At 36.2% G+C, this 25049-nt stretch overlaps 4 protein-coding genes across 5 annotated transcripts; 1 reads left to right on the top strand and 3 right to left on the bottom strand.

The window, feature by feature from the left end:
* Positions 1 to 748: 748 nt before the first annotated feature.
* Positions 749 to 5380, bottom strand: LOC133308621 (transmembrane 9 superfamily member 8-like). 2 transcript variants are annotated; one of them, XM_061509260.1, is made up of 7 exons: positions 5069 to 5380; positions 3662 to 3862; positions 3281 to 3390; positions 3089 to 3194; positions 2894 to 3006; positions 2577 to 2730; positions 749 to 2249 (listed from the first exon to the last, which is right to left on the bottom strand). In XM_061509260.1, the coding sequence occupies exons 1-7, from the start codon at positions 5171 to 5173 to the stop codon at positions 1092 to 1094; spliced, it is 1947 nt and encodes a 648-aa protein (XP_061365244.1). In that variant the 5' UTR covers positions 5174 to 5380; the 3' UTR covers positions 749 to 1091. The 2 variants fall into 2 exon arrangements, with proteins under 2 accessions (XP_061365244.1, XP_061365245.1); XM_061509261.1 differs by having other exon boundaries at positions 3662 to 3826.
* Positions 5381 to 7064: 1684 nt separating this feature from the next.
* Positions 7065 to 10530, top strand: LOC133308640 (uncharacterized). The gene is made up of 7 exons (XM_061509285.1): positions 7065 to 7269; positions 7355 to 7559; positions 7725 to 7926; positions 8214 to 8407; positions 8916 to 9063; positions 9292 to 9456; positions 9975 to 10530. Exons 1-7 carry the CDS (start codon positions 7104 to 7106, stop codon positions 10431 to 10433), a joined length of 1539 nt encoding a protein of 512 aa, XP_061365269.1. The 5' UTR covers positions 7065 to 7103; the 3' UTR covers positions 10434 to 10530.
* A 917-nt stretch (positions 10531 to 11447) lies between these two features.
* On the bottom strand, positions 11448 to 18211 carry LOC133308629 (DNA-directed RNA polymerases IV and V subunit 2-like). Its single transcript, XM_061509269.1, has 7 exons — positions 17692 to 18211; positions 17155 to 17367; positions 16073 to 16956; positions 14496 to 14787; positions 12788 to 13735; positions 12260 to 12531; positions 11448 to 11996 (listed from the first exon to the last, which is right to left on the bottom strand). Exons 1-7 carry the CDS (start codon positions 18151 to 18153, stop codon positions 11495 to 11497), a joined length of 3573 nt encoding a protein of 1190 aa, XP_061365253.1. The 5' UTR covers positions 18154 to 18211; the 3' UTR covers positions 11448 to 11494.
* Positions 18212 to 19627: 1416 nt separating this feature from the next.
* On the bottom strand, positions 19628 to 24757 carry LOC133308647 (DNA-directed RNA polymerases IV and V subunit 2-like). Its single transcript, XM_061509291.1, has 7 exons — positions 24386 to 24757; positions 23980 to 24192; positions 23001 to 23887; positions 22317 to 22608; positions 20903 to 21850; positions 20463 to 20734; positions 19628 to 20129 (listed from the first exon to the last, which is right to left on the bottom strand). Exons 1-7 carry the CDS (start codon positions 24755 to 24757, stop codon positions 19628 to 19630), a joined length of 3486 nt encoding a protein of 1161 aa, XP_061365275.1.
* Between the last annotated feature and the right edge of the window lie 292 nt (positions 24758 to 25049).

The following is a 25049-nucleotide window of genomic DNA, read 5'->3' as shown; positions in this document are numbered from 1 at the left end:
AAACACCATTGGTTCGAATATATTATGCTTAGAATTTTATTTAGAAAATTTTATCTAATATTCAATGAAACGACGTGAATTTAAATTTGAAAAATTAAAAAATTAAAATGATATAAATTATTATAATTCTGAAATAAATTAAAATTATAAATACATCATAATTTCCGTCCTAAAACAATATCGTTTCGATGAATATTAGACAAAATTTTATAAAATAAGGTCAGAGAAATGAATCTTACAAATAACTAACCATTCATCGTTAATAATATATAACTTTGTTGATCATTTTACGCGTGTATGTACAAATTATACAAAATCTGATCGTTCATACGCTCTTGATTAAAGTATGACCCATCAAACATAATGTAATTTATAAATAAAAAATTTCTAAATATAATCTTTCTCTTTTTATAAATATTAAACCTGATCAATGTTTATTAGCATACAAACAAATGAAATTTGTTATTAGAAATAATTTAATTTAAAGGGCTGCATACAAGGACTATCATTTGATGCGGAATTGTTTTTTATTATTATTATTATTATTCAATTGCGGTGGTATCAGCAATTACGGAGACAGAGGTTAACCCAGGGGACAAAACTATGCAACTCCTGCTGCCATTATGGCAATCTCAAATTCTCAATCGAGTTTCTAATTACTTGGTACTGCCAAGAAGAGGATGGGACAGGATTTAGATAGGGAAAATGGTAGGGGTCCTCATAACATCACATGTTCACTTTCATTCCAAATATATTCGGGCATTCAAACTCAAGATTGCGAGCTGCTCTAATGTGATGAGATTACATTTCTGTTGACACATACTATTTTAATGATATAAGAACATCTGCCGCAGAAAATGGCTAATTTAACAGAGCAAAACCACCCTAAAACCTGTATTTGACGAGGATCCTACTTCGACGAAGGCAATTAAAATGATACTGAAACAAAAGAATCACTGTCGTCATAATTCAAAATTGTATAAAATAGGTTACATCTGAACATGATAGTACCTGAATTTCAAAATCCTTACATAAACTTTCTTCATCCTTTAAGAAGTATAGCAGACTAACCGAATATATGGATGCTATCACTAATCAATTTTGACTGAGGAGTAGATGAGCCTTGTGAACCAAAAGCATGCATAAAATCCGATAGTACCGGTTACCACAAAAAAGGCATAAGAAGCTATAAGCATGTACCCAAAGTATAATATCGCAGATACCAACTTTGTGATTTCAAGCTTGGTGAAGAAGTAGAATGTTGCATAAAGAAAGAGGTAAAGTGCAGAAGAACCAGCCGTGAGGTATGATCGCCACCACCACAAGTAATCTTCACTGCACAACTGGAAGTAGCAGAGCACAATGGTTATTTCAGCACAAGTGATGATGAGGATGATGAAGACCAAAAAGAGGAATCCAAAGATGTAGTAAAACTGATTCAACCAGATTGAGGTGAGGATGAAGAAAAGCTCAATAAAAACAGCTCCAAATGGGAGTATTCCTCCAATCAGAACTGAGAAGACCGGATTCATGTACCAGGCCTGCTCAGGGATCTGCCTTGGGATTTTGTTTGTCTTCACAGGATTCTCAATAGCAGGCTTCTTGAATCCAACATAGCTACCCAAAAAAACAAGTGGAACTGAGATCCCAAACCATAAAAAGATAAGAGCAAACATTGTACCAAATGGCACAGCTCCAGATGATTTTTGGCCCCAGATGAGAGCATTTAATACAAAGAAAATGGCGGAGACAACTGCAGGGAACACGATTGAAGTTCTGAGGGCAATTTTTTTCCACTCGGATCCTTTGAACATTTTGTACAAGCGAGTTGAGGAATAACCAGCAAAAATTCCCATGAAAACCCAAAGCATGAGCATGACCGTCATTAACCCACCTCGGTTTGAAGGAGAAAGGAACCCAAGGATTGCAAACATCATAGTTACTAGTGCCATGCCAAAGAACTGAACACCAGTTCCAACATAAACACAGAGCAAATCAGAGTTGTTAGGGGGCCTAAATACATCCCCATGCACAAGCTTCCAACCAGTCTCTTCTTGGGCTTCTTCCTGGGTCTCAAGCTCATTGTACTTTGCAATGTCACGGTACAGAGTTCGCAGCATTATCATTGCCAACATGCCCGAAAGGAAGAGAACAATCATTAATGAGTTAACAATTGAGAACCAGTGGATTTGGTCATCATTCATTAGCAAATAGGCATCCCATCTTGAAGCCCACTTCACATCACTCTCCTGAAGGTAGCAGCAAAAGGTAAAAGCAGATAATAAGAAATACAACCCAGAATCATATTTCAACATAACAACAAAAGAAGGAGGATGATAAAGAAGCTGACTCCACTTGGATGGAAGAAGAAAAAGAAAAGTTAATTATGAGTACACAAAATGATAAAAATTCCCATTAATGCAAGAGGATTTTTAATAGTTTATCTATCCCCCTATCCATAAACCAGCTACTCCACTAAAACCATATCCATTACCACTTGGATCATGCATGACAATAAACATTCTGAAGTACAAGGAAATTATACGTGTATCATTTTATCATCTCCATAACCTCACCTGGAATTCAACATCATATGTGAATATAATTTCCTTGTTCTCTTCAACCTCTTGGGGATTGTTGGAGTTGACAACTGTGTGTTTAGCATGAGGGTCACAGGTTGTCAAACGAGTCTTTTTTTCATCCCATTTACCTTCATATTCATGTTTAACACTGCACATCAACATCCAGATTTGAAAAATCACTAATAAATACCACAAAATGATGAACCAATTAAACGAGCAACAGAATGCATGAGACTCCTACAATTGTGGAAGAACATAAACCAGCTAAATGGAATAAACTAATAGAACAATTAGAGCACAAAATTAATGACCTGAGTGGCTTAACCTCAAAGCCCACGATTCTAGCAGATTCAGTTTGTATATCTTTATGATACTTGACAATAAACGCCAAATGGTTGTGAATAAAATATTTCTCCTCCTTGCTCTGTGCATTTAGACAAAGTAAGCAAAGAAACAAACTAATTGGCATTTATAACAATAGCCATGGTGCTATAAAATACACATACCCCGCTATACTGCCCTTTGAGTCCAACATGGAAACCAAGCTGATAAACATTAGAATCCTGATCATTCCGTTTTATGGGAACAACTAGAGGAAGGTTGTCTAGGATCCTGTGCATTAAGGGAAGAGCCATTATAAGATACAACATGTCAAGACTGTGGCAGAATATGATAGATCAAATACTGGTATAACATACATGTTCACCCGATACTCATCATTGATTTTCTCTTTGAACTGCTTAGCAGTTTTAGCATTAAGTTTAAGATTACACACAACATTGCACATTTGTGGCTCGCGCATTTTAAACTGCAAAACATCGTTGAGTCAGAATCAGTTAATAACCATAACAAAATTAAGGGAAATTTCAAAAGTTAGAAAAAATGCTAAAAAAAAAACCAGCTTGGAAACTGCTCGCATAGTTAATTAAGTCAATAAGTGATTACTCGTTAACAACACTGTGAACATGGTTCACCAATTCAGTGGTTAGTTGTTACTAAACTGAAAATATTTCACAAAGAATTCCTTTTTTGTAAATATCCCTAAATTAAACAGTCAAGAGTCAACATGTAAAACTGACCACATATAGAGAATTTTCAATGCGGTCACCACGAAGCACCTCCCCAAGATTTTCTGCACTATCCTGTATTTTTTGGGGGGGACAATAAGGAAGTGAATAATATGAGTATGGAAGCTGAGTCTTTGTTGATGTTAATTTGTTTACTTTTACTTGCAATGGATCTCCCTGCACCAAAGAAATATTAAAAAAGTCAGTTAAGTACTTAAGGAGTAGACCTATAACGAATTTTGAATATTCTTCATTTTGGACAGATTAAGAAAGAAATATCACATTTGCCACAAGTATGACATATTTTTACCACAAAATATCCCGTGGACATGGGGAATACTTTAAAAGAGGCTACAAAAGTAGTCAAATAGATTATTTCATCCTTCATAAAGGCCATTGTAGTTGCTATGAAGATTGTAAATTGATATTATGCAAGAATTCAACCATGCAGGACAATCTGCGGTTTATCTTCGTCGAAATCGGTAAAGCTTTTAAAGCCTCAGTTTATTGTTGCTTCTATGTTCTGCTTGTACAAACTGTGGCTTTTTTGCTTTGATGGGCTTTGCTTGGTAAGAAACACAAGGGGAAAAGGGTATTAGCTGGGAACCTTTGCTCTTGCCTGCAGCTCAGTGTTTAGCTTGGTTTGTTTTGAGCTTTTCATATCCTTTGCATTTAAAAATAATTGAAAAGAGTAGAAGACTAGAGGTGTAGGAATAAGGTGGTAGTATACCAAAAAAAATAAGAAAGCATTAGAAAGATAGAAGATGAAGCCCAAAAATTATTATATTTCTTCTGTAAAGTTTTAATTGTTTACATCAAAAGGCATCACTGCTAAATATTAAAAAATCAACTTCTCGATGCAAAGAAGCGCAATAAAGTGTAATGTAATACAATGCACCTCTGCGATAATATGTCAAGTTACGCACCTTAGTTGCCAGTCCTATTCTCCAACATCGTCTAAAGATACATTGCCAATTTTCACATCAAACAACGCCGACAACTATTTCTAATTACAACTACGGAATTTAAACAGCCATCATATGATTCATTGATGTAAAAAAATATTGCAATAGTGCAGTGTTGGCTAATCCGTAACAGATAAAATGCAAGACAAGTAACTGAAATGGAAATCAAAAAATTAACCTCAGTATCTCAGGAAGCATTAAATACACACAGATATAAATTCGGCGTTACCAAGTGAACGTTCTTCATTGAAGCGAACCACTAAAATTAAAACTAAACATACCATACATTTCCACCTCCTCTTTCAGCTAATTATTTTTTTTAAGAAAATAAAAATAAAACTAGTATCGATCATATCCAATCCAACACAGATCTCACTTCTCGGATTCAAACACAGATCAAGGAATGAACAAATAAGTAATTCACGTGAAGGAAAGGGGGGAAATGGAAGGTTACCTTTTGGAAATCCTGCGGAGCGACGCCAGGTAGGTAGAAACAGTGAGCGGCATGGATGAGAAGCAGAAGAACTGCAGAGAACGCGAGAGATCTCAAAAACGCCATGGCGTTCGAGATCGAGATCTAGAAGCTCTTTTCAAATGCCTCTTGTTGTTGAGTTATAAGGAAATGGGAGAAGAGCGAGGAGGAAGAAGAGAAGCGTAGTCGCGACCAGAAAGAGAGGACTCGGTGCTGATTACCTCCGGTTACAAATTGGTACAGTTACCGTCTTCTGCTTATATATGATCTCGTCTCGTTTGCGCTTCGGTTGAATCTGACCAAACAAGTGTTTTCCTTTTCCTTTTTTTTCTTTTTTTCTCTTTCTACGCGAGGGCATAATCGTAATTAGGAAGGGATTAACCAAACTCCATTTATACGTAAGACTCCCAATTCCAGATCAGATCTGAGAGGTTGCCAAAAAATTAATGAATTCTTAGAGATATAATAGTACACGCGTTAATTATAAGGTTATAGGGGTGTGTCTCCCGAAATTATTTTTTCCATTACTAGTGCTTAAATTTAAAATTTCTGAATGGAATAAATTCCTTACCACTTGAAGTATTGATAAGATATCTTTTTAATACAACTGAGTATGGTTAACATTTTCAATACAACTTGACGCCCGATAAATTGCGAATATTTTTAATACAGTGGCATTTATTTCATGAACTCATCAAACTATATTTTTTTTCTACAACTTTTTGATAAACTTTTGTTAAATGGGCAAATGGTGTTCCTCATGTTCTAATATTGTTATCCAGAAAATAAAACGGGTAATATACATAGCACATAGTGAATGTGCACAAAAAATTAAGCCAGATTGGTTATAATCAAATAAAAAAACTATTCCTTCCATTAAAATAAGTATTCAATGTTTCTCATGTTGATTTATCTCCTATATATATATAAAAAAATATACGAAATTTATATTTTTTTTCTCTTTTCTCCTCACATGACTTCACACACTTTTATATATGTATAGAAGATATATTTATCTCAAACATTATTCCCATAAAATAATAATCAAAACTATATGAATAATGTAATATTTGTGTAAGTATGTGTTTTCTTCTTAAAATTAGCCTTTTAAAGAATAAAACTTTATTTATTTTATTTAGGATTTGGTGTTTATCCTTTTAACGGTACATGTCATAGACGTTAGTAATGATGTTAGAGCCCCACTAACAAAAGGACTACCGTGGGCTTAATTTGTAAAATTTAGGACCATGAATGACTTTTTTTTATAGGGACTAAAACAGACATCGTAAAATTTGATAAAGACCAAAAAGATATTTAATTTTTTTGTTTTAACATGCCCCTTGACACGTTGCTCTTACAAGGTTCTTTTCAGTTTCCTTGCATTTGTCCTTTGTGTGAATTAAACCATTCCCTCTCCCCTGATCACTGGTGACCCATCATTCAAGATTGGGCATCACTTTGACCCGTTGTGTTCGACCTACATTTGACATATATGTTAGCGTCTGCGGATCTCCAACCTTACCCTTGCAAAAATAATATGAATCTCACGATGGCTAATGAAAATTAATAAAAAAAATGTTATAACTTTTTTCTAATATTTATTTTCAAATTGTAATAAATTAACATGGCAGTGTTTCTAACTTGAGAGACAAATTCAATTGAGAATGGGTTCTCTTACGGACACAGATGAGAAAGTCACATGTATAGATATAAATCAACTGATGGAGAACGTGTTAGAAAGAAAAAATGATTAACTCTTGATTTCTATCTAGACGGTTGGTATTCTTCTTATTGACCTCATTTCACGTAAAAGTCCCAACTCACTTTGAAGGTTTTTGCAAAACCGTATATTCCCGAGGAGATTCGTAGCTTCGGTTTGACTTCATCGAAAGTCAATAGGGATAACTTGTATTGTGGTAAACAAGTTTATTAAAGGCAAGTTCTGTTTGTTGTGTCGTGTTCTGTTCCTGTGATTAACTTTTGCTTTTTCTGTTATCTCAGTCATCATAGGCTAATTATGAGACGCATTATGATGATTGCTCTCTACGTGTTATTGGTGTTGTTAAGTAATCTTTACCTTTCTGAGTCAACGTCATCCTCTCCCCATTGTAAAGCATGGCTAGTGCAATCAATCCCCACCAATATGCCCCACCTCTCCCGCGTCCCCGGCATCCTATCTTCTGGTATGTAATATATATGTGTGTGTGTGTGTTATGTTACCACTGACTCTCTCTAATTCACTATTATGGGCTCATAATTGGGTTGTAGGGGATGTGCTTCGGTGGATGGCTGAAAACTCAACCCGGAGGCTTGACATAATAGCTCAATACTGGCAGCTGCTAGCTGCTCCCAACGATTCTCGTTCTGGGGATTATGGTTACTCTCAAGATCAGTTGCATGAATTTGGTGCCCATCAAGGTGCTTCCCTTTATCAAGCATTAGATGCTGCTGCTGACCGTAATGTTAGAATCAGGTGCGTTTTAATTTGGCTTACCATGCTCTTGTTTAGTGTGATGTTGATTTTCATCATTAATCAACCAAATTTGAATTGGGTTTGTTGAAGATGGATGGTTATGTTTATAATATACAGACAAGTTAATCTTAACCTATTTTATGTTTCAAATGGAGATTGGTGTAGGTTACTGTCTCACTCTGGAGTCTATCCAGATTTTACCTCAGAACCATCCAAACTCGCTTCTGGAAGGCCAAATGTTGAGAATGTGACCTTGCTACTAGAGGATTGGTGGGGCTCTGGCATTGTTCATGCCAAAGTTTGGATATCCGATAGTAGGGATGTGTATATTGGATCTGCAAACAATGACTGGAAATCTCTTACACAGGTAATTTCATGACAAGTTTTATGTTCACTTTTTTATGTCAATAGGCAACTAGTTTTTCAGAGGCCCTCATAAATCTTGAGTATGAAGCATCAACTCTACTCAAAACATATGCTGTTGGTTGTTACCTTTCTCCATGGATTATTAATGTTAAAATTTAACCCCTTTTTTCGAGGTAAGATTACTTTTTCTAGGATATTTGTTTCTTAATATATCTCTTCTTTTCTTCATTCTAGATATCTGTTATCTTTTCAACCCATGATGTTTGTCTCTTTACTTGCTGGTCCTAGGTCAAGGAAGTCGGAATTTATCTTGCTGGTTGTCCTGGAATAGCTAAAAAGGTTGAGGTCTACTTTAATAATTTATGGACACTCACATCTCTTAATTCTTCAGCTTACACAAAAACAGTCTTAGATCAACAGTGGCAAGTTGAAAGAAAGGTTCCTTGTTGGTCGCATTTCATTAAACCTAGAGAGAGGTGCAAGTAAGTCTGGACGCTGTGACAAAAAATTAGTTTACTTAGTTTCTCTTCAAGAAATTGCTACTTCTTGTGATTTTCTATCTTGATGTATCATTTTCTATAGTTTGTCTTTCAAATTTCCTTACAAAGTTCTTAAGATTTATATTCTTCAAAATTTCCTTCCTTCACTGGAATTTTGCTGTTGTGAGAAGAGAGAATTGTTCCCATAAGTGTACGTTCTTTGTAGTTAGCATAATTTTAACTGTAGGTTTTTATGTGGATGCTAATGGTTGGTTAGGGTTTTAACTATCACTTAAATAAAATGTAGTCTTTAGAAAGATTCCAAACATTAGACAACATGAGAGACAGAATACAATGTAGTGAATGGAGTAGCGAACTTCAAAAGCAAGCACATGGAACATTTTTAAGTTTACATCCTTAAGCAACTGAGAGTGAATTAAAGTAAACTAAGAATGAGGAAAGAACATTCTTGCACTTTTTTAATTTATTACTGTATTTGATTGTGTCGCAGGTCACCTCTTCCTCATTATGTGGAGACTCCTCATGTTGCAGGATACCCAATTCTGTCTGACCCTTACAAGTTTAAAGTTTCAATTCAAACTCCTGGGAATTCAACAAAGCTCCCCCAAGTCAGCTACCTCTCCTTTGCTCCCCCAGAGGTAACGTTTTTTTTTTTAACAATTTGCAGGATAGTACACATCCTTGAATCTAGGCATCAGAAATGGGTTGACTTAACAGCTACATGGCGGCACAAACTTACCATTTTAATAATTTTCTTACTGTGCTACTATCACATGCTTGTTTATTTTGTTATTCATTTCTTCATGCTCGTTTTCCATCTTTCTGTTCTTCCTTTCATTGGATCTTAGTATTATTTGTGGCTGCAGCTATTATTTGGCACTTATCAGGCTGATGAGCAGGCATTGATTGATACAATTAAATCTGTTGGAACAAAGGAGACAGTTAGAATCAGTACCATGGACTGGCTGGGTCAGTCACAATATACGAACCAAACAGTTTACTGGTCATCCATATCCTCTGCAATATCAGAGGTAACTTTCAAGTGTTTGCTTTCTCTGTTTCTTTTCTTGTTTGCTCTCTTTTTTACTTTCTCCTCCCTATACTTGTTATCTTTTCAAGAAGTCATTAACAGAAAAAAGGCATCCCAAATTATATCTTAAGAAGGCAAAGCATCATCAGTGTTCATGAATTCGTACAATTTTGTTTGATACCATTTTGAGTGACATGTGCCATAGTCTATTCTCTTTACATATCACAAACTGGCTGATGGTTCCCCTGGAGTGCAGTTGGGTACTTGGATAGTTGTAGTGGTATATATAAAATGGCCATCACCAAATGCTTATCTTCTGGCACTATTTGTAGTGTCTATTCCTTAAAATTTCAGTGCTATTCGACCAGCTAAGTCTATAGAAGTTCCTGTTTTTCCTTGTATCTTTATCCTTTTAGTTGTTTGTTAAGTTAGGTTTTTCTACAATTGTAATGAGTTTTACACATCAACTTGCTATTTATTATCTAGCGCGACATTTTCTTACAAAATTCAACCAAACAGGTTGTGTTTTCCAAGCAAGCAACAGTAAAGTTATTGGTAGCATATTGGGCACACTCCATCAATAGCACAGACGTGTTCCTTAAGTCACTCCTCTACTCCAACAATCTCTGCTATTCCTCAGTATACAACAAATACTGTGGTAAAGTTGAGATCAAGTACTATGTGGTTCCGGGTTTCAACAAGACAGGACCTGCCATTCAGGGTGGAGCTAGTTCAGGAAACATATACCCTGGTTATACCAGAGTCAATCATGGAAAATATGCAGTTAGCAATGTAAGGGCCCACATTTCAACTAGCAACATTGTATGGGACTACTTCTACACCACAGCAGGTGTCAGCTTTGGGACATACAACACTGCCATCGTCTCTCAACTTAGGGAAATTTTTGATGCAGATTGGAACTCACCCTATGCTGTTCCAGTTGAAGAGCTGGAGAAAGTTTATAAATGTTCAATCTAACTAGTTTATATTTGTACTTTCAAATGGCTGATATCAACCAAAAAGAAGAGGAGGGGCGGGGTAAGAACTGAATAAAGCCAATGTAAGTTGCAATGAAAAGGAGAAAATTAGTTCTCTTTTATTCAGCAAAATTGTTTTTTTCTCCTTTAATCTAGCAGAAACTCGACATAAATGAACAGTTAAAATTAACTGAAATTTTAATAAAAAGAGAATAAATACGTGTGGAAAGTATAACAAAAAAGCTCTTAATCTTTCTTTTTTTTCAGTAAAGAAATGCTCTTAATCTTAGGCTATGATAATATGTAGAATGAAACCTTTACCTGGTATCACATTAGTCTTTCAATGGTTATTAAAATTTTTCACTACTTTATGTTTATTCCCTAAATTTTTCATTTAGTCTTTTAAAATACACCCCATACTTGACACAAAAAACTAAAATAAAAAAATTAAGCAATTATCTTCCTAAATCAATTCACTACTTTATGTCTCAATCAAAGAGATAGCAAATCTTTATTTCAAATCACTTAATACCAATTACCAAACCCTTCAAAGATCACAGAATTCCCTTTTTTCAGCACAATGATGACGGTGCACGTTCTTACAACCAATATGCAAAAAATCCTGCTATTGTCGTTATATTACATTGATTTGCGAAAAAACTGACAGTTCATATTAATTGTGTGGCTATGGCTTAGTAAGGGATTGTTAAACGAAATTTAAGAAACAGTTATCGAATAGAACAAGTTATTCTTTAACCAAAACATAACAAATAAACAATAAATAAATAAAAAATAAAAACTCATTCGTGGCCACCGCAACTCACTTGAAGCTCAACATTAGTTAGTTTTCTGGGAGAAGAGCTTCGTGATAATGAGCATTCCCCTTTAAATAATTAAAAGGGAAAAAGAATTGCAAGGAAATTCAACTCAAGTTAAACTTTGTTCATGTCATTAGATACTCTTAACTATCATTCAAAAAAATATCCAGGAATCAAACTGATATCTAAACTGAGTTGACAAGTTTAGGGGAATGAACCAGAAAGGATGTGAAAGAGTGTTTGTCTAACAAAGTTCAGTATCAAATTTGAGACTTATGCCCATACTAAAAAGCTCCTGGCTCAATAATTTAGCTCCATAAGGGACACTGGCCACCACAATGTCTTCAGCAGATTCACAGAAGCGGCAATAGGGACCTCGTATTTTATGGCCACCAGACACTGGCCGTAAGATCACATTAGCAATATTTTTGCATTTACTACAAATGTGTATCTGAGAGCAGTCACTGAGTGTAAAGAGGCGTTCATACAGGTTGGCTGATGCACCATGAGCTATCAGGCAATCACGCTCCATTTCACCAAACTTGACACCTCCAAAACGCTTCCTGTCTGCCACAGGCTGTCGGGTCAGCGGGTGAACTGGACCGGTGTTCCGGAATTTTACTTTGTCCTCAGACATGTGGACTAGCCGCTGGTAGAATGTAGGGCCCATAAATATGAGTGAACGGACCATTTCACCTGTCCTCCCATTGTATACTCTCTCATTTCCCCCTCTTGAAAACCCAGCTCTGCCATATACACAAAAGGAACATAAGCCGGGCTCAATAAAACAAACAAAACAACAAAACACAGGACAACTTAAAGTGAAAACTAGGAAAAATAACTCCTAAATTTAAAAATATCCCAGAACAAAGGCAAGAGACCATCTAACATACAGTAAGCAAGAGCAGAAGTTGAAATACAAGTTCCTCTAGTAAATGGCACACATAATATACAACATAAGTAATCAAAACTGCATTTTAAGTACACAGATAACATTATCAAACTGTACCTGTGAAGCTGGTTCATAATGTCATCAACAGAGGGAGTGGAGAAAGGGGTAGCATGCCTCAATAAACCGCCACAAGCAATCCCCTTTCCTAAAGCAGCTTCTAGGAGTTGACCGGGAGTTTGTCGTGAGGGAAACGCATGCGGATTTATGACAATATCAGGAACAATTCCTTGTCTTGTGAAGGGAAAATTTTCCTGAGACTCCAGAAATCCTAAAACACCCTTTTGTCCATGCATACTGGAGAACTTGTCTCCAAGAAGTGGACTTCGAACCTGCAATATTAAATAAAAGATTTTCCTAGTGATCATATTCAATTTAACTGTCATAAAAGTTGGCTTTCAGTTTTGCAACATAAAACATCTATGTTCAGATGATGTACAAATAAATATATTTGCATGTCCATCTCCATATGCCTGTATGCAAATACTTGTGCATACAGTAAGTTGTGTTCAATGGAATAACTCCTAAAAGTTCATGCATAAGGCAACATGCATCTTCATTAATGTAGTTTGGGGTTTCACCAGTTACCTGTCTTAACGAAACAACACCAAAATTCTTCCCCTCATCATTTGAAGACAGCACAACTTTTTGAACATAACCCCTTTCGGTGTGTTTTAACTTTATACTATTGTCTGCGCCTGACTCAGCATGCTTCCCAATAATAATATCACCACTTTGCAAATTTGCACCAATATATGGAAAGCCTTCATCATCAAGGCTATCAACTCGGCCAATTCTACTTTGTACTTTTCCAAAATTTACAATGTCTTCAGGTTTCCGCTTCTTCTCCGAAGATTCCTTATTTTCAATTTCAGCTTTGTAACTCCTTATGTGCTCAGATCTGAACATACCGCGCTGCAAAGAAGCAAGGTTCATCACTAGGGAATCCTCTTGATTGTATCCCAGATGTACATTGACAGCTACAATTGCATTCTGCCCATTATAGAATTCGGCCTTTGGAAGCACTCTATTTTGACCTAGTGGATACCCTGGTTTTCCAAGACAATCCGAAGTCATTGTACGAAAAAGGGGCTTTTGGGGATAATATAACTGGTGAGATAAAGTATCAACTCTAATGTCTGGGTTCATTGTAGAAAAGCCCATAGCCTGTGAGGAGTGCTTCTGAGACTGGTAGAGTACCCTCCTTGCATGGTCATGATTGGCAAATGGTACAAGTGAACAGCTTAAACCCAATAAGAATGACATATCAAGTTCACAGTGTGTGTACTTTACAGAAGATTTTCCCTCATTTGCAAATAAATACTGAACACCCCAAGCAGTACAGCAGTCTTCCTCTTCTTCAGGCCCAATCAGCTCAATCACACCATTATCCAATAGGGTCTGGAAAGAGTAATGTTCTGATTTATATCCTTTGATCTTGTGTAGGTTACCAACAACCAAAAGCGGACGTAGAATCCTTCCTGCATCAGAGTATATACGCACTTCTTGTTGACTTTGGTCTCTTTTGATTTCCACCTACAACGGAAAATAGTTATCACTAGGTTCAAAAGAAACAAAATAAACTAAATCAAATAAATATATTGCATATACTACAGCCTTTTGTGCATAAAAAACAGAGAGAATAAGAGAGGGGGGAGGGGGGGGGGGGGGGGGTGTTGTATTTCAAATTAGGGAGACAATAGAAGGCTTACAAATAAAGGTATACTACTCAACAAAGTTACAAAAGAAACCCAGCAGAAGAAAACAATGTCAAAAATTAATAAAAAAATAAAATCATCCCAAACGTGATATGATGGCTATCTATTGATGCAAATATAAAGAGAAAGGATATACCAATCTTTGATACAGAAAAGGGACACATAAATGACGAAGTGTTTCCCAGAGTTAGGGTATCCGGAAAGGGGAAGGCAAGTCCAAACAGTTAATCCAATCATGATAAGCAAGTGAAGCGCATTTACCATATGGTAGTCAGTGGCAATCATAATCCTCATAAAGACATAAACGAAGCTATAGATATTCCCCAATGTAGACCATGTTTCCAAGTGCTTAGTCCACAACTATATTATTTGTTAATTAATGTATCATCTGCTCCGCAGGCTGACATGCCTTCAGCTGTTAAACTTGTCAACCTTTACTACATTTGACACTTCATGTATAAAATGTGTGTGTGTATATACCTAAAACACACACACACCCATATTTACATTCATATGTAGTATACATATGACTAGCACAGCATACAAAATCAACTTAAAATGAGATATTGAAACTGAACCTCATGAGGCAATTCATTTCTACGTCTTTTACTTCTTAGGTCTGCCACAAATGAAAAAGAATCTGCACAAACTCCAACCCAATCCCCATTTAGGAAGACTTTATCCTTGTTGCCGAGATATGTTGAAGTATCATCAAGCAGTTCTTCCATTCCACAATCAAACAACTGAGGCAATATAGACTCGGATATGTTGGTGCTTACTAGTCCTGTGACAGCCAAATTTTTTACTAGCCCACAATTTTCACCATCCGGGGTAGACAGGAAGCAAACCTTGCCCCAGTGAGAAGGATGCCTGCACCGCAAAAATTCCATTATATTAAATTCAAGCAATTTTTTTGGATAAAATAGAGCACTAGTTTCAAGCATACAAAACATCATATTCGAACTTTCAACTTTAGAGAGAACTTAAAAATCCGTTAGAGTATACACATCAATACCTCAAGGAGAGGGCAAGTAAACAGCTAAAGCTACTAGTACAATGCTAGACACCTTACCCACCCCTGTAAAGCATAGGAAGTTGATATTTCACTCGCTACCAATGATGGCCAACAAAGATTTTAAAAGTTTTCAACACATTTCTAACCCAATCAGTTTCATCAGAACTTACTAAATGTACAGATACCTCCTCTCAATCAAGATACTTCACAGAAGCTGATACTGCAGCAGAAATGGGAGAAACTTTGATAGCCACCACAAAACTAAACATCTATAGGGTGACACAGGCAGCACTAGCAAGTATGGCACCAATAAACCATGAGTATGAAGACCAACCATGAGTATGGCACCAATCTAACGCTAATTGCCTCTTAGAAATGTTTTAAATGTTTCCTTTTCTGGTTTGATTAATTACCATTTCTGGTTTCTCTGGTCAACATAATTAGGAATCTGTTTTTATTGTTTTGCTTAATTTTAGGATTGATTTTAGGAACCGTTACTCAGAAGATTGATTCTATGTAAAATCTGCTGCATATATATCGTTGTACAATTTTGACACTATCAATGATAAGGAAAAAGAGAGAATTCTTCCCTCAAACATTCTAATTTTCTTTATTTTGTAATCCCTAGAGTTCTAGTTTTAAGATCTTACTTATAAGATGTCCTCATGGATTTAGCAGCAGTCCAGAGTCTCAAATCAATACAGGATTAGGATTCCATTCACAAATCTTGTTGGAATTGATTATAGGAAACCTAGCTTTTCTAGGCAGACAACATAAATACACACGATCAACCTTCAAAAAACCCAAGCCTTAGCCTATAGAATCCCAATTCCCCCTGCTGTATTGTGTTACTAATACAACTATTGCAATATTACTTTTACTTCAACCATCACCTACATTTTAAACACCCCTAAAAAGTGGTAAGGAGAAGAGAGAAAATATATTTTACAAAAAAGATGCAGAAGTAAATGCAAATAATTCAGCATCACTGTATCTGTTGCTCACAGACTTAATACCAAAAGGCATAGAAGAATGACCATTCCATTAACTAGGGTATAAAATTTCTACTAACACACACTTCACCCCCTGCACAGCATGACGGAGAAAAGAAACAAATATACAAAGCTTAAAGTAACTTACGGGTATCTAGCATCCCCAACCTTTCCTGTGTACTGAACTTGTTGCCTAGTTCTTCTTAATTCAGCCATGGTCTGTAAAGGATTTGTTCGCCCAAGATTTGCAACCACGCCAGAAATCCTTTCTAACCTTTTATATGGATGGGACCATTGCCCAGTAGAAAAGGCTCTTTGGAGACCATTTGTAATTATGGAAGCATCAAGATAGTGCTCAATTGGCCGTACTTCACGATCTCCATAAAGGTCTCTCTGCAAAGCCTTTGACATTAGCTTCCGAATATGTGCAATGTGAACTTTTAGCTCACGCTCAAGCAGCTCACCAGCTAATTCAAGCCTCTTATTTCGAAAATCATCCCTGTTATCGCATCTTCTGCGGCCAGTATAAGCCAACAAGAGACCCTTCACCATATATGCAAGGAAGCGTGCCTTTCTATTCAAGCCCTTAATGCCGGGAAAGAGATACATGCTAAGGCACTCTTCAATAGACTCTGAAGGTGGAAATTGGATACCTTTTACATAACCCTCTATGTAACGAAGTGCGTTCTTCCCTTTACGAAAGGTTTCACATTTGTCATCAGCATATTGAATGGATGCAAAGAGAATATTTTGAATTCTCACATCAACATTGCCATATTCAATGAGATCTATAATCTCTCTGTCTGATGAGACACCAAGGCCAAAAAATAGTATCCATAGAGGAATCTCAACACCCAAAAAATATACAGTAAGGACCTTCTCTCCACTGTTAATTTCTTCAAATATGTAATTTGATACCAGTTTAATAACCAACCTATTTCTCTTCGCCTGTGACTTGTACATAATTGTCCAAGATGGATCATTTACAACCCAGAGCCTCTTTATATAGATTTGCTCCTGCGCAATAAAAGCCTGCAACAAATTTTTACACACAAGAAATTTATAACAGTAACAAAGAAAGATATTGTGAAGATATACTAAAGACCTATAAAAAATAGAACACAAGAATATAAACGCAGCCTAAAATAAAATAAATTTCTCGCATTAAAAAACACGAAGAATTGTGATAAGCAGAATAGAAAAAGTTCGTAAATCATTAAACAAGCTGACCTTCTCAGCACCCTTGATCACAAAGTAGCCTCCATGATCAAATTCACAATCGCCTTTTTCATCTCCTTTCAAATAACATATATCAGACTTGACCATGACAGGCAGTCTCCCAATGATTATTTCTCTGTCCTCTTCCTTGAGAACATCTCTATCAAGGTATTCTTCTTTCCCAGTCTTAAACTTGTCACTTCGAACCTTCTTTGGAACGTAAACCTATAATCGATAAAGACATGCATGAAAAACAAATTATTTGTCAGAAAATAGAACAGACCATGACATGCATGAAAAATAAATAACATAACCCTTGCTCAGAAATTACTCTTAACAAATTGTTTGTCAGGGAAGACATCGCATGAACTGATACATACACACGCACACACAATCAATCACCGGCATCTCTCTCTCTCTCTCTCTCTCTCTCTCTCTCTCTCTCTCTCTCTCTCTCTCTCAAATAGAAAAACATGATACTAAGTAAGCATATAGCCAGCTTAATAAAAGAATGAAAAAGGAGAAGCATATTGTTTTCTGATTTCTAACCTGAACTTGAAGTTTGACTTTCATTTTGGAAGAATAAGTCATCCTCTGGAGTCGTGCATGTTTGGGAAGCATCTTAAACTCGTGAGCATTCCCTTCGCCGCCCCAGAATTTGGGTTGATCAAGAGTAACCTTCCCGAAACTGACGGAAGCATAACGATAGTGTTCATGATCACCCTTTTTGGAAGGATCAAAGCCAGGCGTAACAATGAGATCACCGAACGAATCAAAAGCGCTCTGAAGGCCAGTGCTGATGAACTGATTGTACGAGTTTATTTGATGACTGATGAGACCATACTGATCGAAGAACAACATCGACGCTTTCTTGCAGAAATAACTCACCATATCTTTTCCCAACTCTTCGAGCATTTCGGCATTGCTGGGAAACTCATCGAGGTCGATATCATCATAGTCGTCGTCTATCTCCATCCTTTTGCCATCCTTACTGGAACCAATGTGACCCATGAGATGAGTGAATGAATGATCAACACTCGACGGTGTTGTAAACCTAGGGTTTTGCTTTTAATTTGGGGTTCTGTACTCTACCACTGCGCTCGGAATAAAAAAAAGGCATTCACTGTATTTGTTCAATTTCTAAACCTCTCTCCAGTTCCAACGTTGTGTTGTGTGTGCTCTCACTCTAAATTCAAAAGTCTTTAAACTGAAAATAAGAAACGAGAAAAGGAAATGGAAAGACGCATGTGTCCCCGTTTGTATATTTATGTGGTCGAGAGGAGATATGTAACTTGTAAGGTCCCACTGTTACAAGAAATGACAAAAAAAAAAAAAAAAGTGCCAAAATATCTCCCACTACCGGAGAGTAATAAAGTGCTTTGTAATCCAAATGAAAATGGTATTCAATTTTTTTTTATACATAACTTATTGCGTAATTATTTACAGGGTTCATTTTTTCTGCAGTTACTGCAGATAAATTATTTGCAGTAAGTCTAATACGACGTCGTTTTGGGACAAAAATCATAGTATTTTTGTAATTTTAATTTATTTCAGGGTTATAATAGTCTTTATATTTATAATTTTTTAAGATTTCAATCCCAAAACGACGTCGTTTTGGGAATAAATGCAGATTCCCAAAACGACGTCGTTTTGCGATTGAAATCTTAAAAAATTATAAATATAAAGACTATTATAACCCTGAAATAAATTACAATTACAAAAATACCATGATTTTCGTCCCAAAACGACGTCGTATTGACTTACTGCAGATAAGTTATCTGCATTAACTGCAGAAAAAGCGAACCCATATATATATATATATATATATATATATATAGGGGTAGGATCTTTTGACACCAGTGTTAAATTTGAAGTTTAACACTTCATCTGAGAGTCGTTAGATCAAAACAGATCAACAGTGTCACATGCTTACAAATCAGAGTCGTTGATCTTTTTTGATCTAATGACTTTCAGACGAGGTGTCAAATTTTAAATTTGACACTAGTGCTTAAGGATCTGCCTCATATATATATATATATATATATATAGAAAGAATCTGTTTACAAATTTTTTTTTTTAAACTTACACTATATCTGATTGATAATACTTTAATTAAGAGTGAATTACCGTTCAGACATAGGTGTAGTTTATAAACAAAATATTTGTAAATATAACATTTCCCTTCTTAGTCTTGCATTTCATTTTTGAAGCTCTGATAATTATTTTTTTTCCCCTTCCATTCTTTCTTTGAAATACAAGTCATCCAGGAATAATTAAGAAAGAAGGAATAATTAAAAAAAGAAAAGAAAAAGCAAGGACATTAAAAAGTTACACATTGTTCATGTCATGAAATGCTCCTAACTGGCATTCAAGGAAACATCCAGGAATCAAACTGATATGTACACGGAATTCATAAGTTTCAGATATATACATACATTGGGAATATACTAGAGACTAGAGAGGGCATGTGTGAAAAAGTGATTAACTAGCAAAGTTCACTATCAAATTTGAGATTTATGCCCATGCTAAAAAGCTCCTGACACAATAATTTAGCTCCATAGGGGACACTAGCTACCACAATGTCGTCAACAGATTCACATAAGCGGCAATAGGGACCTCGTATATTATGGCCACCAGACATCCGTCGTAAAATCACATTTGCAACGTTTCTGCATTTTCTACAAACGTGTATCTGAGAGGAGTCACTGAGTGTAAAGAGGCGTTCATACAGGTTGGCTGATGCACCATGACCGATCAGACAATCACGCTCCATTTCACCAAAGTTGACACCTCCAAAACGCTTCTTGTCTTTCACAGGTTGTCGTGTGACCGGGTGAACCGGACCGGTGTTCCGGAATTTTAATTGATCCTCAGACATGAGTCCAAGTCGCTGGTAGAATGTAGGGCCCATAAATATGAGTTCACCCACCATTTCACCTGTCCTTCCATTATATACTCTCTCTTTCCCCCATCTGGAAAACCCAGCTCTGCCATATACTCAAAAAGAAACATGATTAAGGTTCAATAAAACAAACAAAACAAACACAAAATATACCACTTACAAGTTTCTCCACTAGAAAGTGGCACACGTACTATAAACCATTAAAAAGTCCACACTCCACAACTTAAGTTTTTGGGTTGAAATAGTTTTTTTACGTAATATCAGAACGGACCTCTATTTTATTAATAAAAAATTAAGTCTTGTATACTTTCTTAACATAAATGAGTGAACTTGTGCATTATAATGCTTGTTTTACATACAATATAAGTAATCCAAATTGCATTTGAAGTAAATTGATGTTAACATGGTCAAACTGTACCTGTGAAGCTGATCTGTAATTACATCAACAGAGGGAGTGGAGTAAGGTGTAGCGTGTCTCAATAAACCACCACGTGCAATCCCTTTTCCTAAAGCAGCCTCCAGGAGTTGCCCAGGTGTTTGTCGTGAGGGAAATGCATGTGGATTAATGACAATATCAGGAACAATACCTTGTGTAGTGAAAGGAAAATTTTCTTGAGACTCCAGAAATCCTAAAACACCCTTTTGTCCATGCATGCTTGAGAACTTGTCCCCAACAACTGGACTTCGAACCTGCAGTATTATATTAAATAATAGATTTTCCTAGTGATCAAATTCCATTTAATATTATTATCCTAAAACACCACGTGCATGCATGCATATACTTGTCATAGAGTAAGTTGTGTTAGGTGGAATAACTCCTAAAACTTCATGCACAAGTGGGTACTTTAACCAGTTTACCTGTCTTAACGAAACCACAGCAAAATTCTTCCCCACTTCATTTGAAGACAGCGCAACCTTTTGAACATAACCCCTTTCGGAGTGTTTTAACTTAATACTATGATCCACCCCTGACTCGGTACACCGCGCAATAATAATATCCCCACTTTGCAAATTTGCACCAACATATGGAAAGCCATCATCATCAACGCTATCAACTCTACCAATTCTACTTTCTATCTTTCCAAATTTTACAACATCTTCAGGTTTCCGCATCTTCACCAAAGATTCCTTATTTTCAATTTCTGCTTTGTAACTCCTTATGTGTTCTGATCTGAACATACCACGCTGCAAAGAAGCACGGTTCATCACTATTGAATCTTCTTGATTATATCCCAGATGCACATTGACAGCCACAATTGCATTCTGCCCCTTATAGAATTCTGCGATTGGAAGTACTCTATTTTGGCCCAGTGGATACCCTGGTTTTCCAAGACAATCAGAAGTCATTGTAAGAAAAAGAGGCTTCTGGGGATAATATAACTGCTGAGACAAAATATCAACTCTAATGTCTGGGTTCGTTGTTGAAAATCCAATAGCCTGGGAGGAGTGCTTCTGAGATTGGAGAAGCACCCTTCTTGCTTGATCATGATTGGCAAATGGTACAAGTGAACAGCTTAAACTCAATAAGAATGACATATCAAGTTCACAATGTGTGAACTTTACAGAAGAATTGTCCTCTTTTGAAAATAAATACAGAACACCCCAAGCAGTAAGACAATCTTCCTCTTCTTCAGGTCCAACAAGCTCAACCACACCATCATCCAATAGGGACTGGAAAGAGTAATGTTCTGATTCATATCCTTTAATCTTGTGTAGATTACCAACTACCAAAAGCGGACGTAGAATCCTTCCTGCATCAGAGTATATGCGTACTTCTTGTTGACATTGGTCTCTTTTAATTTCCACCTAGAAACAAAATAATCTAAATTAGGGAAATAGTTTTCTCATTTTACATGAAAAAATTTTCTCATGCTACACTCACAATATATGATTGGGTCCTATCTTGACTTTTTTGTCTTCTCATCTTTCTGTGGATCTCACTCATGTATGGTGAGTGTAGCATGAGAAAATTTTCTCATGTAAAATGAGAAAATTAATTCCCATCATTTAAATATATTGCAATTCTACTTCCTTTTGTATATAACTATATTATGATGGCTACGTTTCCAAGTGCTTAGTCAATAACTGTAACAATTTGTTAATCAATTAAGCTCTGCAGGTTGACATGCCTTAAGCTGTTAAACTTGTCAACCTTTGCTACATTTGACACTTTATGGCTCAAATTAAAAGCATGGCATTTTAAACATATATAAAAATATATGACAAGAACAACATACAAAAACTAACTTAAAATTAGAGATTAAAAGTGAACCTGATGAGGCAATTCATTTCTACGCCTTTTACTTCTTAGTTCTGCCACAAATGAAATGGAATCTGAACACACTCCAACCCAATCCCCATTTAGGAAGACTTTGTCCTTGTTGCCCAGACACGTGGAAGTATCTTCGACCAGTTCTTCCATTCCACAATCAAACAACTGAGGCAATACAGACCCAGTTATGTTGGTGCTTACTAGTCCTGTGACAGCCAAATTTTTTACTAGTTCACAATTTTTACCGTCTGATGTAGTGAGGAAACAAACCTTGCCCCAGTGAGAAGGATGCCTGAAAGAATTTAAACGGATAGAACAAAACAATAGTTTCAAACATACAAAACACCATATATTTGAACTTTCAACTTTAAAGAGAACTCAAAAATCCATCATATATAGTATACACGCCAATATTCAATCCCTTAAGCAGAGGGCGAGTAAACAGCTAAAGCTATTACTAGTACAATGCCAGACACCTTACCCACACCCTTTGTGAAGCAGAGGAAGTTGATGCTTTTACTCATGCCCACAGACTAAAATACCAAAATGCATGAAGAATGACCATTCAGTTTACTAGGGAATAAAATTTCTAGTAACACACACTTCACACACTGCACAGTGCACAGCACGATTGAAAAATTAAAAAAATAAAGAACTAAATAGACAAAGCTTAAAGTAACTTACGGGTAAGTAGCATCCCCAGCCTTTCCTGCATACTGAACTTGTTGCCTAGTTCTTCTTAACTCAGCCACGGTCTGTAATGGATTTGTTCGCCCAAGATTTTCAACCACACCAGAAATCCTTTCTAACCTTTTATATGGATGGGACCATTGTCCAGTAGAAAATGCTCTTTGGAGACCATTTGTAATTATGGAAGCATCAAGATAGTGCTCAATTGGGCATACTTCACGATCTCCATAAAGGTCTCTTTGCAATGCCTTTGCCATTTGCTTCCGCGCATGTTCAATGTGTCTTTTCAGCTCACGTTCAAGAAGCTCACCAGCCAAGTCAAGCCTCTTGTTTCGAAAATCATTCTTGTTATCACATTTTCTGCGGCCAGTATAAGCCAGTAAGAGACCCTTCACCATATATGCAAGTAAGCGTGCCTTCCTTTTAAGGCCTTTAATGTTGGGAAAGAGATACATGTTAAGGCACTCTTCAATAGACTCTGAAGGTGGAAATTGGACACCTTTTACATAACCCTCTATGAAATGAAGTGCATTCTTCCCTTTACGAAAGTATTCACATTTCTCATCCGCATCACGAACGGATGCAAAGAGAATATTGTGAATTATGTCATCATCATTGCCATAATCAATGAGATCTATTATAATCTCTTTGTCTGATGAGACACCAAGACCAAAAAATAGTATCCATACAGGAATCTCCACACTCAAAAAATATACAGTAAGGACCTTCTCTCCAACTTTAATTTCTTTAAATCTGCACTTCTCAACCAGTTTAACACCTAACCTATTTCTCTTCACCTGTGACCTGTACTCAATTTTCCAACATGGATAATTTGAAACCCAGAGCCTCTTTGTATTGATTTGCTCCTGTGCAATAAAGACCTACAAAAAGCATGAACACAAGAACATAAATGCAACCTAAAATAAAAATTAACGTATTGTATCAAAAAGTATGAAAAGTGCTTAAAGCTGACCTTTTCTGCACCCTTGATCAGAAAGTAACCTCCATGATCAAATTCACAATCACCCTTTTTATCTCCTTTCATATAACATAGATCAGACTTAACCATGACAGGGAGTTTCCCAATGATTATTTCTCTGTTATCTTCCTTGAGAACCTCTTTATCAAGGTGTTCTTCTTTTCCAGTTTTAAATTTGTCACTTCTAACCTTCTTTGGAACATAAAACTATAATTTACAAATTGTTTGTCAAGAAAGACACTGCATAAACTGATCCACACACACACACACATACAATCACAAGCATTTCTCTAATAGAAAAAAAAAAAAAAAAAACCATGATACTCTTTTTATTGTGTTTAATGAATGCTTATTATTCTGATAAAACAGTGAACAAAGGAGAAGCATGTTCTTTTATAACCTGAACTTGAAGATTAACTTTCATTTGGGAAGAATAAGTCATCCTCTGAAGTCGGGCATGCCTAGGAAGCATCTTAAACTCCTTAGTATTCCCTTTGTTGTCAAAGAACTTGGGTTGATCAAGAGTAACCTTCCCGAACCTGATGGAAGCATAAGGGTAGTGTTCGTGATCACCCTTTTTGGAAGGATCAAAGCCCGGCGTAACAATGAGGTCACCAAAGGAATCAAAGGTGCTCTGAAGGCCACTGCTGATGAACTGATTGTATGAGTTTATTTGATGACTGATGAGACCATATTGATCAAAGAACAACATCGATGCCTTCTTGCAGAAATGTGTTAGCTTATCTTCTCCCAACTCTTCAATGTGATCCATGATGAATGATCAACACTTAACAAACACTGAAATTCTAGAGCTTTAGTTTGAGCTTCTACAATCTACTACCACTTACACTCACTCACTACCTTTTTTTACTTTTTAACTACCAAATGCTTTGTTGTTCAATTCATAACTAATAACTCACTCATATTCTTCTTTTCTAGTCTTAAATTTGTAAATTCCTACGTAGAAAATGCGTTTGATAAGAACTTTTACTTTAATTGGACAACAGAGGAGAGAAATGTGAGGAAAAAAAATCACTCACTGTGACTTTGAGAGTACGCTAAGA

This window comes from Gastrolobium bilobum, unplaced genomic scaffold, assembly GCF_033153095.1.
Source record: "Gastrolobium bilobum isolate Gb01-03AN ecotype WA unplaced genomic scaffold, APGP_CSIRO_Gbil_v1 utg814, whole genome shotgun sequence".
Classification (NCBI taxonomy): Eukaryota; Viridiplantae; Streptophyta; class Magnoliopsida; order Fabales; family Fabaceae; genus Gastrolobium; species Gastrolobium bilobum.
Note: the sequence above shows the minus strand (reverse complement) of the source record. Positions and strands in the feature narration are given on the sequence as shown.